The 14,919-nt window shown below is 38.8% G+C and overlaps 2 protein-coding genes across 4 annotated transcripts in view; one reads left to right on the plus strand and one right to left on the minus strand.

Annotated features, from left to right (window-relative positions):
• Nucleotides 1-2,896, plus strand: part of ADAMTSL3 (ADAMTS like 3) — a 170,126-nt gene extending 167,230 nt beyond the window's left edge. For all 3 annotated transcript variants that reach the window (XM_063169807.1, XM_063169804.1, XM_063169805.1), the window contains exon 30: nt 217-2,896. In XM_063169807.1, coding sequence (XP_063025877.1) covers nt 217-439 — 223 coding nt within the window. In that variant the 3' untranslated portion in view covers nt 440-2,896. The remainder of the gene's footprint in view (nt 1-216) is intronic.
• Nucleotides 2,897-3,365: 469 nt separating this feature from the next.
• On the minus strand, nt 3,366-14,914 carry SAXO2 (stabilizer of axonemal microtubules 2). The gene is made up of 4 exons (XM_063169812.1): nt 14,842-14,914; nt 9,084-9,263; nt 7,701-7,903; nt 3,366-6,933 (listed from the first exon to the last, which is right to left on the minus strand). Exons 1-4 carry the CDS (start codon nt 14,880-14,882, stop codon nt 5,960-5,962), a joined length of 1,398 nt encoding a protein of 465 aa, XP_063025882.1. The 5' UTR covers nt 14,883-14,914; the 3' UTR covers nt 3,366-5,959.
• Nucleotides 14,915-14,919: the final 5 nt, after the last annotated feature.

The following is a 14,919-nucleotide window of genomic DNA, read 5'->3' on the forward strand; positions in this document are numbered from 1 at the left end:
TTACTACTTAAATATAAGAAAAAATGGAACAGGTTACCCAGAAAGTGGTGGCATCTCCATCTTTGGAGATATTCAGAGCACAGAGACAATCTTGACATCCTGGTCTAGTTGGCTGTGCTGTGAGCAGGGGTGTGGGGGCTGCTCAGTTCTGCTGTTGTGTGAATAGGGGTTTAGCACAAAAGCAAACATTTTAGTGCCATTTATTCCCCTGCACAGCCCTCCTGCCAGAAGGAACTGTTCTTCAGAGGGGTGTGATGTGTACTGGCGGCCAGGCCCCTGGAGGCCCTGCAGTGTGGGCTGTGGGACTGGCTTCCAGTCCAGACCAGTGTCCTGCGTGCACAGGCAGAGCAACAAACCCGTGGCTGAGCACTTCTGCAGAGGGAGGAAGAGACCAGCGACCTGGCAACACTGCAGTGTCACATCCTGTGGCAGTATGTAAATGTTTATTTAAATATGAGCATAGTAATAGTTTGTAGCAGTTACATTAGAAAATGACTCACAGTTGTACACTATTGATTCTACAAGCATTTGATTGTACATCAAAGGTAAAACTATCCTCTCCAAGGAGCACTTCGTAATCCTGGGGTTTCTTTTCTCTAAGTAGGCCAGTTTGATATTAAAGCCTGAAAAGCACTTTTAGAAACAGGATATTTAGGAAGTTTTTTGCAAGCTTCCCTACATGACTGTGCCAGTTGTGACTCAGAAGTCTCTGAGCGAGCTGTTAATGCCTCCAAGATGGGTTTGTGTTCTGAAACAGACAATGAGCAAATGAGTGCAGTGAGATCACACATCTTACTTGTGACCTTGCTTAGCTTTGAATCCACTGCTGCCAGAAATGCACCCTAAAAAAATTACAAATCTAGCAGGAATCCATCAGTTGTTTACAATTACAATGGCAAACTCTGCTATTTCTCTTTTGCTTGTTATAAAGCCTTGTAATGTTTAAATATATTTTTCAGAAGGCGAATGCAGGGATACAACTCACTACTGTACATTTGTAAAGCAACTAAAGTTATGCTTGATAGACACCTACAAACAAAGATGTTGTCAGTCATGCCAAGAAATGTAAGTCCTCTATGGCAAGCTCATGATGCTGCAGTAAAGAGATGAGAAGAAATGTTCATTAAACTAACCTGCCTGAAGTATGTTCTTGTAAATGAGACATTAGTTGTAACACTTAAATGGCAATGTGGGCCTAGTGAAAACACAGCATTGTGGATTGATGTGCTGGATAAGGTGTTGTTTCTGGGAGCCTTCATTTTTCATTCTTTGCAATGGAACTTCTAATGTTTTAAACACATATGGACTAGCAAGATAATATTGTGGCATGTCATCTGTAAAATTTTGCAGGCTATCATTTATAATTTTGTCTTTGAAAAAAAAATTACCTAAAAGCAACAAATACTGTCCTTAACTTATGAGGAAGAGTCACAAAAATACTTCAAGAACTTTTGGAAATGCAGCAACTGTTGATTCTCAGGATTTTGGTCTGGGTTTTTTTTTTTTTTCATCATATTTAACACCATTTTTAAATTTACAGAAGCTGTGGCTTGTAGCTGTAAAATTTTGGCAGCAGCTTCATTTTCATAAACAGCTTGAGCTTAAGGGTTGATCTCACAGGATGTGCTTTACGGATACTTGCTCTCAGATGGATACACAGAAGTACATTGAATTTTTCCTGCTTGTATTTCTGTGTATGCAGAAACTATAAATCCTAATACAATTTTCAAAGCAACAATGGATCTCTTTTGAATAAATGAAGTGTCATTTTTAATTGTTTCTATTCTAATTCCAGTCTCTGAAGTACAATCAAAGTTCTGGCATGGTTATACTTTTGTACTGATATTAAATGAGACAGAAACTTCCTTGTCAGAGCTGTGAACAAACACTTGTGAGCACTGTTCTCTTGCACATCAAGTCAAATGAGGAGCCAGTAACTGGCCAAAATAGCTGTCAGATTCCTTGTCTTGAATAATCATTCTATTTTTCTCCATTAATGGGGAAAAATGTCCAAGGAAGAATTATTAATTGTGAAGGTAGACAAGTGCAAGAAATCTATGTTCAGCATTTTTCCATCAAGATGGTTTTTCCATCATGACCATTAACCACTTGAGTCGTTTGCAAGTTGATAAATTCTTACCATAATATTCCTGGGTAAATTATCTTCCTTATTGCAGATTGTCTGACTAGGGCTTTAAGCAGAGAGGACCCCAGAGGAGGCAGAAAATAGAGGTTTTTTCCTTTTGTAGTTTCCAAACCACTGCTCATTTTGGAGGCCTGAATGCTCACTTTGACTTGGCTCTTGTGTTCCATCTCTGGCCTGTGTGACAGGCAGAGGGCTGGGAGTGCTGTGGGGGCAGCTCAGACACAGCATCCTGCACAGAGGGTTTGCATCACTGAGAATTAGGGTAGCACTACTGTATAGAAAATGTTTAGGGTGGACTATTGTGTCCAGGGCTGACTGCAAGGAGAGGATATTCCTGATCATTACCTTTTTCATCAGCAATGGGTCTTGATTGTTTAAGCAGTTTTTTAAATTAAACATTTGTAAGATACTTTTGTAGATATTTATTGTCTGACTTAAAAGTGCAATATTTTTTTTTGTACAGTGTTTAATAAAGATTTTTGGACATATATTTTTTCTTATTACCAAAATTTCTTATTCATGTTTTCCCTTTATATTTAAAGTTTTCAAATGTTAACACATAGCATATTTTGTTGCTTTAACTTTGGTTAAGTATGCATGCTATACCAAAGCAGTGCTGTAAATGTTTGTGATTGCAATGGGCATGACATTCCTCTGTAGATTATTTTATTGCTTCTCCAGTACCTGAAGATTTTATCTTCCTGAACGTAGTTTTGATTTTTCTGAAATAAAGTATAGTTTGATTATTCACCACTGTGATCACCCTGAGATTGTTTATTACCATGATTTGCATGGTAACTGTGCTTCTGTTCTTTGTTATTTTTTCAAATTACTTTGTCCATAATTCTGAGATCTTTTCAAAGCCTCAGATTAGTTCTTATTTTTAACAGTCTATCAGACATATTGTCAATTTTCACTGCAGTCTGCTTTGCACTGCTATTAAGAGACAACACAGATGTAACCTGACTGAAAAAGTGGGAAGATAATTTGCCCAGATCCAAATGTCTGATTCACTGAAATTAGGATTCTTTAAAAGGTGGAATAAAAATGCATTTCTTTTCTGGGCCTTCACCAAGCAGAGTTCATTTAGATCTGACAGAACAACTCCATGTTTTGTATTTAGTGAGTGATGGGAATACCTCCATGAAAAAGAAATTGTTTCAGAATATCCAAGATGTGTAGTCCTTAGAAAGAATAGTCTAAGAAATAGTATGAACAATAAAAACTTTAAGGAAAAATTTATTAAATAGAAAATAAATGCATAGCAATTTAATGGTGATGTTTCAGAGTTATCCTAGATAACAATATTGGCAAAGGCTTAATTTTCCTTTTGAATTCCATTTGTGCAGTCTCCAAAAAAAGCAAAGGCTCTGTACAGCAGTGCTGTGGAGCCTGCTGCTGGATGGCAGAGCACACAGAAAGCACACTCAGAATAGCAGCTGAATCCATGAATAGTTTTTCTGCTTTTACATCTTGGTTTAGCATGACATCATAAAATGCTTTTTTAACAGCTGTTATTTTGGAAAAATATTAGTTTTCCAGCCGTCTCTTCACTTGGTCTGCATTTCAGTAATTTGCTTATGAAAAGGTTGACGTCAGGTATTGAATAGTGTCTGAAGGTTTATAATATCATTTGATGCTTTCCCTGGAAGCACAATCAGCATGTTGGGGCTTTTTCAATTGTAAAGTAATAAAGGCTTCTCTCTTTCACTATTAAACTTAGGGGAAAACATTATGGACAAAATGAAAGGAAATATGCCCATCCACCCTAAAAAAGCCTTGAAACACATCTGCAGAGGAACTGTTAAATGTATCTGAGTATGCCCTCCACTTCCCTTCCTCTCAAAATGCTTGTACCGTGCTGGTAGGTGGCAGCAAATGACTTTCCATAACTTAAGGGAGGGAAGTGACTTCAGAACTGAAAAAACAGCTGTGAAAATTTAAAAAAGCATCTGGGCTCCCTCACAGGCCCAGCAGAAGAGCCATTTTGAGCAGAATATGCAGGCAAATGTAACTTCATGGATTCAGACTGCATTTCTCCCTCCCTAGACAGGAGAGCTGGAGGGCATGGAGCTTCTGTAAATGGCTCCAGAGGTACCAGGACTGTGTAAAGCATGTGGACCTGAGCAGGTGTGACTGTGCAAAGTTTTGGCTTTGTTTCCTCAAAAGTTTTGGCTTTGTTTCCTCAGTTGTGGCATGACAGAGAATGACTCAATAGAGTGTATTTTTTCTTTTGTGATACAGAAAGATGACAATCAATTGGGCTTTTTCCTGTCCTGCTTTTAGGACCTCACATATTTATATCATCCTTTGTCACTCACAATCTGAGGGAGGTGAATAATTTTCAGACAGAAAAGTAAAACTGATTTGCTGTGTCATTAACAGAGTAAGTGATACTACAAAATCACAGTACAAAGACCAAAGTTCTGTAAGTGACTGATGCTCTAATATTGTCTGGATGCCTCTCATGCAATGCTTTGGTGCACAGCTGATTTGCACAGTTCAGCTTTCTTGCTTTCATATGACCAAGTTCCTGCTTTAAAAATATTGCCATCATTGATCTTAGCCCTTAAATAAGAGACTTGGTTTATGAAGTACAGCCACATGACTCTGCAGAACCCAAATACTGCTCTACACCAATGGGTACAAGATGTACAATACTGAGAAAAAAAATCATACTGGAGTAGTGTGGTAGAGCATGACAATACAGTTAATTACAGAACTATTAATTGGGACTTGCTTAAATCATGACTGTAATAAAACTAAAATTGATTCATCTGGATTTTTCAAACTCAGCTAAAGATACATAGAGAAAATACTAAATATTTCATACAGAAGCAATTTCATATAAAATTTCTATTAAAAAATAGCGTCTGTGTATTTGGAACAAGCAATTCTTTGAAAAGCAGACAGACTGAAGCCAGGCTGCCTACAGATTTCTGCATCTCAGCTGGTATTTCTTTTTTTACCTGAGTTTACTCTCTTTTCTGTAAATCTATGCAGTCTCATCATGAGATTTGACTGAATTTGCACACTGGGTTTAAAGATGATTCAGACAGGCACTAAGTGTGTCAGTGTGTCCAAGGTGCATCAGTTTTGTTTCCTTTGGAAGTAAGGCTGAAAGAGCATGATCAGGGAAATTAAGAAACAGAGTCTAATGACATGCTTTTGTTGAGTGTTGAGTGGTTTCAACTACATGAACAGAAAAAGAGTGAGGTTACCACCTGTTAATTGCTACTAGAAATTACAGTGGGACCTTTATACTCCAGACCTGAATGAAGCTGAAGCACTGATGATTACAGCTAAAACAAGGTTTTTAGAAATGCCTAGGTGTCATAGCATGCAAATCTTACAGATTACTGAGATTATGACTGATTTGTTTGATTATTTTAAATAGCATTATTTGCTTACTGTGTAAAATATTTTATCAGCAAAAGGCACTTGTTATTTCACAAATTAAATAATTTGATTGCAGAAAATATCAAATAACTAAATATGTTGTAAAGATGCTTGAGATGGAGCGTGATGAAATCTGGGGAGTCAAGAAAACTAGAATAAACAATCAGAAAAAGCACAGATGCCATGTAGGGAGTAGTGCTCCTTCAGCATTTGGCAAATCTTTATTAGTCTCATAACGAGAACTTTGGTTTGGCTTTGGTTTTCTTCAAACTCCTAAAAGCAAAATTTATTTAAATAAATAACACTGAAAGCAAGATAAATAATTTATTTAACTTGCTTTCAGTGTTAAAGAGAAAATGAACAAGCTGGTTTCCCATTATTTAACTAAGGTGCTTGCAATACTGCATGTAAGTATTATGACACAGCGGGTACTTCCTCTGGAACAGGACTGCTGTCTGCGCCGGATGGTTCTGGGGACAGCCGGCGGTAGAATCTGTGACCCTCAGAATCTGTGTTGACATAAACATAACCCACAGCATCTGGATTGAGTCCTGGGCAGACCTCGGGCTTCTTTGGTGTATATTCAGTGCGGTACAAAGTTTCATCCTTAAAAGGAACTCCAGTAGGTACAACCTCTACAGGCTTGAAACTCTGAGGCGGATTGGCCTGATGAGGTACATAATGGGACCTGAATGTGGTTAAACTAGCAAATCTTCCTGTGGGCTTTTGAATTTCCTCTTCTTTCTTAATAGGCCCTCGTGGAGGAACTCTCCAAGGCTGATAGTCTTCTTTTGTAGTAGTCTTCCCTTGAAAAGGGCCAGTGGTTTTTCTTCCAGGAGCTGGTTTCATGGGGGCTCTAGGAGCAACCTTGTGTTTAATGTAATCTAGACGGTTTGAGGACTTGAGGTCCATCTTGTCTGTGGGTGGAACGTACTCTCTTGGTTTGTGGAACTCAGGCGCGGTGACTGAATACGGCTGATAGCGATCCTGGAATTCAGTGGTTCCTTTAAAAGGATCATCAGATCCATGTTTTTGACCTTCAGGCTTGCAGCTTTTTGCTTGTTCCCCAGGTGTCCCTTTAAAATCTCTCTGGTGGGTTGTGAGATCTTCAAAGGGTTGGTCGCTTGGCTTGTACTCTTCCCTCGGCCTGACGAACAAGGGCTCCAACTCATGGGCGATGTAGGCCGTGCGATGGATGGTGTTGCCATCAAAAGGCCCCTCTGGCAGCTTGGTGTCACAAGGTTTGCAGCTTGCAGGGGGATTGGGCTGCTTGGGGATGTAGTCATCTTGAAACGTGGAAGGATTTCCAAACCTCTCCGAAGGTGGCTCATAGTCACGCTCCACCTTACAGGGTTCTGTTCTTTGACTTTTCCATAACCTGTAGTGATCTGTAAGGCAAAACCAAAATTCCACCACATGGGTGTTATTACTTAAAACCAGTCCTTTAAAATGAAGACAAAGTCTTTTGGTATTAAATCTTGCAAAACAAAGAAAATGGATGTAAGTGAAAATGATAATTTTATCTGCATGTCTGTGATCTGATGAAACTGTCTGTTATAGTGTGATTTATAGTGGTAAAAACAGAACCCCAAAATTGTACCTGATGCCCTATTTTGACTCTTTGCTCAACAGAAACTACAGAAAATAGCCTTATACATGCTTTAAATACAATATCTTCCGTTTTACATAGAAGATTTAGCACCTTTGCACTCACCATCATAATAGAATAATTTGTGTCAAGACAGATCATTACTGGGATGTTGTATATGTAAGCTATACTGTACACAAGCAGAAGCCTGAACTCCACTTTTGACCTACTCTGTGGAAAAATAAATGACATGAACTAAAACTATCTGAAAAATACACTGCACCTTAATTTCCATCCAGTTTTGCCTGAGATAGTCCAACCAGGTGCATGTTGGAATTCCCTTGTAGCTGACCAAACCTCAGAGAGGGCTTTTAGCTTAGAAGCAATAGGTCTCCCCTCAACAACAGGAGTGCTGAATGTTTTAGAGCATCATCACCTGCTTCCTAGTATGCTTTACTTTTTACTCCCTGTCCCAAACCAACAGATCCAGTTTCTAACATAGGTTAGAATTCCAATGCTACCTTCATCTGGGTTATTTCCCTTTCTGTAGGGGACACCTATTATTACCTCGATAGGTTGGGACAGTATCCACTTTGGCATCTGAAGTGTGTTTCCTCTCTCGAGGCCTTGCTAATGTCACTGGTCCTACTTTATGAGGATTGTAATCTCTCTGGTAAATGGTTCCCAGGTCAATCTTCCCTGACTTTGGTCTATATTCTTCTTGTTGCCGAAAAGGTCTCGTAACAATTTCATATGGTAAATAATCAGACCTGAATTGGAGAAAAGAAAACTCTGATCAAAAAATATTTTCTTCATTCTGAAGCCACTTCTGTATTTTTTCCACTATTTGGAAAAATAACAAAATGTTTATTCTGAAAAATCTATCAGACACCACATGTTAGAGGAATAGCACAAAGGAGAGAAAACCACAGTACATAAATCTATGGTCTCTGATGCGTTATAGAGTCTTTACTCAAAGGTAGATGCCCCATTCCGAGCCCCATTCACAGTTTAATAACATTATTTAAGGTGTCTAAAAGGAGACTTACAAAGTTGCTATAATTTTGCAAGGAAATGATCAGAAAGCAGAAGCAGAGCAAAGCTCAAATTACTACAAGTGGTAGCATTTACTGATTGCATGAGGAGAATGGAATATAATCAGAAACAGCATTTCACTGTTTTTGTATGGGCACATTACATTAAAAGGATGTATATTACATGTGTGGGTGTTTAAATAGATCGTACAAGCACATGAGCAGTCTGGCAGACCAGCATTTGGCCTTTCTATTTATATCTCTTTTTTTTGAGAAACAAAAAAAATTATCCAGATACCCTCACAGCTTAAAAGATAAACAATAATAATGGAAAAAGTAAATGTTGATCTACTGTCACATCACTAACAATGAATGGGTGATGTTTTTTCCAATTCTTTGAAAGATGCTCTTTAATTCTGTAAGCTTGAAATCAGAGTCTGTGCACTGATAGGACAGATATACTGAACTCCTTTACAGTTTGCTTTCTTAAAACTAACGATTTTCTTAAAACTAATAATCTGAATTCAAAAAATCAGTAAAAGAATTCCTGTACTTTTTTCTTAAGATTTCATTATCTTGGATTCTACATATATATTACAGAAAATTCCCCAGTTCACCAGGTTTTCCATAAGACCTAAATTTCCTAACAGGCTGAAAACAAGACAAAAATTTTTAATTCTCTTTACAGGTTAAAGGCTGCTGTAAAGAATGCAAATCTTGCTGGATACATGTTTTGCTATTTTTTACAACCTTTTTGTGGTAACTGTATTTCTATACTCAACACTTACATTTTAAATATGCAAAAAGTGCAAAGGATGCAATGACTGGATTTTGAGAAGATTGCAATACAATACTTAAAAAAAAAGAATGAAAAACTTGACAGACTAATTCTAAAACATGGTTTGAAAATATTTACTTGAACGTTGTGGTGCCGTCCATTCTTGCCTTATCCTCTTGGAGCTCTGGCTTTGGCTTGCAGCTCTCAGGAGGGCAGACATTGCCATAGCCAGGGTAGTTCTCCACATACTCAGTTTTGTGGCTCGGTTTTGCTCCATCATCATAAATCTTTGTGGGTTTGTGGCAGCAGCGGTGGCGTCTGGGTCAAACACATCAGAGCAGAGAATTTTGAATCGTTTCATTTAAGAGGAAAACCCATGTTCTGTCTGCTGGGAGTGAATAACAAATGGGGAAGATTGAACAATGTCAGTAGTTTTTGTTTAAAATCTTTTCTGAGTGATAAAACCACAAAATGTTGTGCTGGTGGCACAGGTCCCAGAGCACATCATGCTAATACAGTAACAAAAGCACTATTAGCTGGGACTTAGTCCTTGGTGCAGAATCCAAAGCATGGACAGGGTTGATCTCAGTTCTCTAATGGTGCTAGCAGCAAGATGCACTTTCCTCTTGTCTCTAATGTTTAATGATATTCCTCCTTTTATTTGGACAAGTAACTAACTATGCTTCATTTCCTGTCTCATATAGTCTCATTTTTATTGCTATTACTTCATCACTTATCTTTTTATTTCTGTACATCTCACCTATTTTCACCACTACCGATTAACATTTTTTGATTAAAATTTTATGGTGTGAAATCTCATGCACCCTTCTAGTGCTCTGCAGGCCATTTATAAATTTTCAACTCTTTTTTTCCTCCACAGACTGACTAAATTCTCTATCCAAAACACATGTTTATTTGAAAGTAATGACTTCTCTTTTTCTTAATTGGTTTTATTTCAATTCCTCCTTGATACTTCTATCAGTGACACCATTGTGCAAAAAGGGAGGCATAATGGGAGATATATAAGGACAATTCCTTATTTATGCCTTGTTGTTTTCAATTAATGATCCATAAAATTGAAATTTAAATGTTATTGTTTTGAAAATCTTGTTGTAGTAGTTCTAATTTGCAAAATGCGCATCTCTGGCTGACCTCAAGGAAATATATAATGACAGGTTTTCCTCTTACTTATGGCTGACGACTTGCAATGCAAAGGGAAAAAACAATAATTTTTTTTTCCAATGAACAAGTATTGTAAAATTCTGTGATGAAAAGTTAATTATCTAAACCCCAAGAAGGGGAAAATTGTACAGCTCTTAGTAAATACAAATAAATTCAAGTTTCAGGAAGCTAGATATCCAAAGAACATTTCAAAGGTCTGCAGAGAAATTTAGCTATATCTGAACAGCAGAAAGGAAAATAATAAATTAAAGCAAGGTAAAATAGAATGCAGAAATCGACATGAAGGACTCCTGCTGGGAAAATGAAAAAATGAAAATGAAAAAAACACTGAAAGAAGTTCTTGGAGATCCTAAAGCTGGTATTAGTTTGTGCTGCCTGATTTTGCCAGCACAGTAGTTAAAAAATGAGAAATAAAGTAGCCCTGTCTAAGAACTCGGATCCTTTCAAAGCCTCAGGTGTTTACTCCTTTTCAATCAAGTAAATTAACAATTGAGAGACCTTTTCAAAACATAGCAGGAAAGAAAAAAGGAAGAAGAGGGAAAGAAAAGGAAAGGTAGGAAAACAAGGAGGTAAGTGTGTGCTGTTTCTCATTACAGTGTTTGCCTGTCATTACATTTGTCATGAAATTCACTTTCACCTCAGTAATGTTTTTTTCAGCAAGTACAAACAGCACATACTGTGTCACATAGCATCTAAAGGTAAAAGCTAAGCAGAAACAAAAGATGTTGGATGGATGCTTTGAAAACTGTTTGAAATACAGGTTATCAATTTATAATGTTCTTCACGGATTTTTTGGCATACAATTCAAAGGAGTTGGAAACAAACATTATCCATCTGCAAAAACTTCACTTTGACCATCTTCAGTTTGCCATAAGCTGGTCTGGAAGACCAAGCACCAAACAAATCACCTTCTGTGTTCTGGGGTCACCATTTTTAAGGAGTTAATTCTGAATATTTTTAAGCAATGTTGTGAGTATATCCCATGTATTGCAGCATGGACATGCTATAAACTGAAATAGATACTAGAAAAATAATTACTGCAGAGTGAGCCTGTAGTTCTTGGTAAATACAAATCAGAGGTGAAAGCCATCTACTCTTTTCAAGGAAAGATGTTTGTAATTTTATTAGAATTCATTGTTGATCCAAAAAATGTCCTTTAAAGGACTCATTTCTAGTGTATAAAATAATTCTGAACACACTCTAACTGCACTAAATTACTTGGAATCAGATTATATTGTTGAGGAAGTTCCCACATCCTACTCTGTGTTCTGAAAGTGCTTTCAGTCAGCCTGAAGATGTAAAATTAGCTTGTGAATTTGACTTGGAGAAGAGATTGGGGTTTTTTTGGTTAACTGAGAAATTTGCTTTAGGATGGTATCAAATTTAGAATATTGTCAAATTGCTAAACCAAAACTTTTCATCTAGATAATAATTTTATAAAACTAATTATGTAAGGTATCACAGTGCTAGGAATTATCAGAGAATACAGATTACAGCTCTGATACATGAAATATGTTGCATAGAGCTTGGCCTGCACTCCTTGAGACATTGTTTATTTTTAACTTCTTCCTTGTATTTATCCTAATTTCCACCCCAGATTCTGTTTGAACAGAATCTCAGCTAAATAAAAGTGACAGTACATCAGCTCTCTTGTGCCAAATGCTCTTATTCTGGTTATTTTAATAGAATGCTGATGATTTTAACTTAAGGCCTGGCACACACACTTTTTTTTTACACAATGCTAGCAAGATCCTTGAAATTCTACTACAAAACATTTTCCTCCCAGAGAATTAGACTAATAACGAGAAAAACTTAATATTTAACATAATAGAAAACTTACTGCCCCTCTACAAACACAGCTCAAAGCTTTTATTTTTAATTTCTTTTTAATTTTGCCAGTGTACATACTATGGTCTGGAAGACAGAAATGATGGATGGACGCTGTTTTTGAGTCATCTACTTTCCTGTTCTTGACAGGAGATCTGGTAGTTTTTACTGGGTTTGTATTTCTGTGTGGTCAGTATGATGGCTTAAGTAACCCATATTTTAGAAAAAATCTTTCCTTTCAACTTACATTTATGCAGGAATATAGATTTTTATGATAATGATAACAAAAGGGCAAGAAATGGGGGAAGGTTGACAGACTGAGAAGGAGATAAAGCAGTACTATCTTTTTGTGTCTCAAAACAACTTTTATGCTTTTGTAGGCTGTGATTATCTTTTGTAACAGACTAATACTATTCTTGAGTGCAGAAAGTTCATCTACCACACTGGTTTTCTTCTTCTTTGGAAGCCAGATTTAACATCCTGAATTTGAGAAAGCAGAATGAAGTTCTGTCTTGCTGGCTTTGCTCCCCTATAAGTTTTTCCAGCGTTTTTTAAATTCTGTTGATAGGGGAGATTGTTTCCTTCTATTTTATTATTTAGAATTAAGCAGTAATTATACCCCCATAAAATTTCCTGCAGATAGCTAAATGATAATGTCTACAAAACATTAGATATTTATAGTTGCTTTGAAGTCCCTGCTAAGCTGTTTATGCACTGCAGTGTCCAGGTAACACTGCCAAGTGACCAAGCAGCCTTCCCCTGAAAACAGAAACTGTACACTGAAGCAAACACAATGTGCTGCCTAAACCAATAATGGCTTAAGCTTTTACTGACTGTAAAAACTTCAGTGAGGTTTATTTTAAACCACAAGCTTTATGCATATTTAATTTAATTATTCATGTTATTGAACTCAGTTTTTGGATTGAGAATTTTTGGTTGAGTTGAAGCTCATTTTGTGCTGTCTCATTGTGTTATCTCACCATCTTTGTACTTGAGCCCAGGCCAGGTTTGTTATCTCATCATGAAAACATTGTGTTCCAACTCTTCATTAATCTAGGGCTTAAGAAACAAATTTATGGGACAAAATTCACCACAGGCTTAGCCAAAAAGAACATGAGGAGCTTTACTCGGTGCCTGCCTCACACCTCGTCTACAGATGACAAGAAAAGTGGCTGATGAACAGACAGACAGACTTCTCCCACAGAAACACATAGAGGGGCCTGCTCTGCAGACCTTGATATGCAACTTGTGGGTCATGGTGACCTTTGCAACCATAGGGTTTACTCTGTACTTCCATAAACATTGAGCACACCTCTGTGATCTTATGATGAGTGTTCTGGTATGTAGTTGTTAGGTTTTTTTAGTATGTAGTGAATTTTTGAATCCTAGGATGATTATTTTTGTGATTTTTTTTTTTTTAAGTAGAGAAGAAATTGAAAATATTAACAGTTGTGACTCCGACCTGTAAATTTATATCTGAATTTTGAAAGTTGCAAGTCCCTTATTATTTTGGGACACCTGATTTGTGTGCTTTTTTTTCACCTATGGCATTGGTAATATTGCTTATAGACCTGTAATAGTAATTTTCCCCTAAGAATTGCCTACTGCACCCTCTTGGTGCTTACTCCCTGGGTCAAAGAGGCTACAGGATAATGTACACGATGAACTGTTTGTCTCTCTATGGGATCATGGAACATAAAGGAAAGTGGTGAGTGCTACTGGATGTGATGGCAGAAGGGCAGATAGATTAAATCTCTTTCAAGGGCTGCAGTGCTTGCACAGGTTTCTGACAAGATTGGCAGAATTCTTCCGAAGGTTCTTTGGTGCAGTCCTTCAATGGGAGTTGGCTCTGGTTTCTGGAAAAGCCTGATTCTGGTTTAGTCTGGGTGGCTTTTAAGACTGTCTCTATTCTGTTCTATTTTAGTACATTTAAGACCTTCTTTTACCCTTACCTGATTTAAATGTGAATACACTACTTCACTTTTACTGAGAACATGCTCATACTTGGGTTCTGCTCCTCAGTGGCCCAGGGTGCTGCTCATGGTATCAATGAGGTTGGAAAAGGCCTCTGAGATTATCAAATCCAACCTGCGACCAAACACCACCATGACAACCAGACCATGGCACCGAGTGCCACATCCAGCCTCTGCTAAAGCACCCCAAGGGACACGGGCAGCCCATTCCAATGCCCAACCACCCTTTCTGTGAAGACATTCTTCCTAATGTCCAACCTAAAGCTCTTCTGGAGCAGCTTGAGGCTGTGTCCTCTGGTTCTGTCACTGGTTGTGTGGGAGAAGCGGCTGAGCCCTGCCTGGCTGTGATCTTCTGCAGAGGGTGAAGGAGCCTCCTTTTCTTCAGCTGAACACTCCTGGCTCTGTCAGGCACTCCTTATCACACTTGTGCTCCAGACCCTTCCCCAGCTCTGACTGACCTTTTTACCTTCTCTGGACGTGCCCCAGCACCTCAGTGACCACTCTGAACTGAGCAGCCCGGAGCTGGACACAGCACTCGAGCTGTGGCCTCAGCAGTGCTGAGTACCGGGGTGGGCACAGCCCCGGCCCTGCTGGGCACCCTGCTCCTGCCACAGCGCGGTGCCACCGGCACTCCTGGCACACGTTGGCTCCCCTTCAGCTGCTGCTCCAGCACCCGGCTCCTTTTCTGCTGGCACTGCCCAGCCCCTGTGCCCCAGCCTGTACACTGTGTGGGGCTGTTGTGACCCCTTGGCCTCGTTGAACCTTTTACCACCGGCATCATTCCATGGGTGCAGCCTGTCCAGCTCCCTCTGCAGAGCCTTCCTACCCTGCCGCACACCGGTGCTGCTGCCCCCAGCTCGGAGTGGGTGCCGAGGGAGGGCGGCGCTGGCTGGCTCGGTGCCCGCCTCACTCACCCGCAGGAGCAGATCTCGCAGATGCAGCGCGGCGGCCCCATGCCCGGCCCGCTCGGCCGCTCTGCCGGTAACCAGGGA

Source organism: Melospiza melodia, chromosome 15 (assembly GCF_035770615.1).
Source record: "Melospiza melodia melodia isolate bMelMel2 chromosome 15, bMelMel2.pri, whole genome shotgun sequence".
NCBI classification, from domain to species: Eukaryota; Metazoa; Chordata; class Aves; order Passeriformes; family Passerellidae; genus Melospiza; species Melospiza melodia.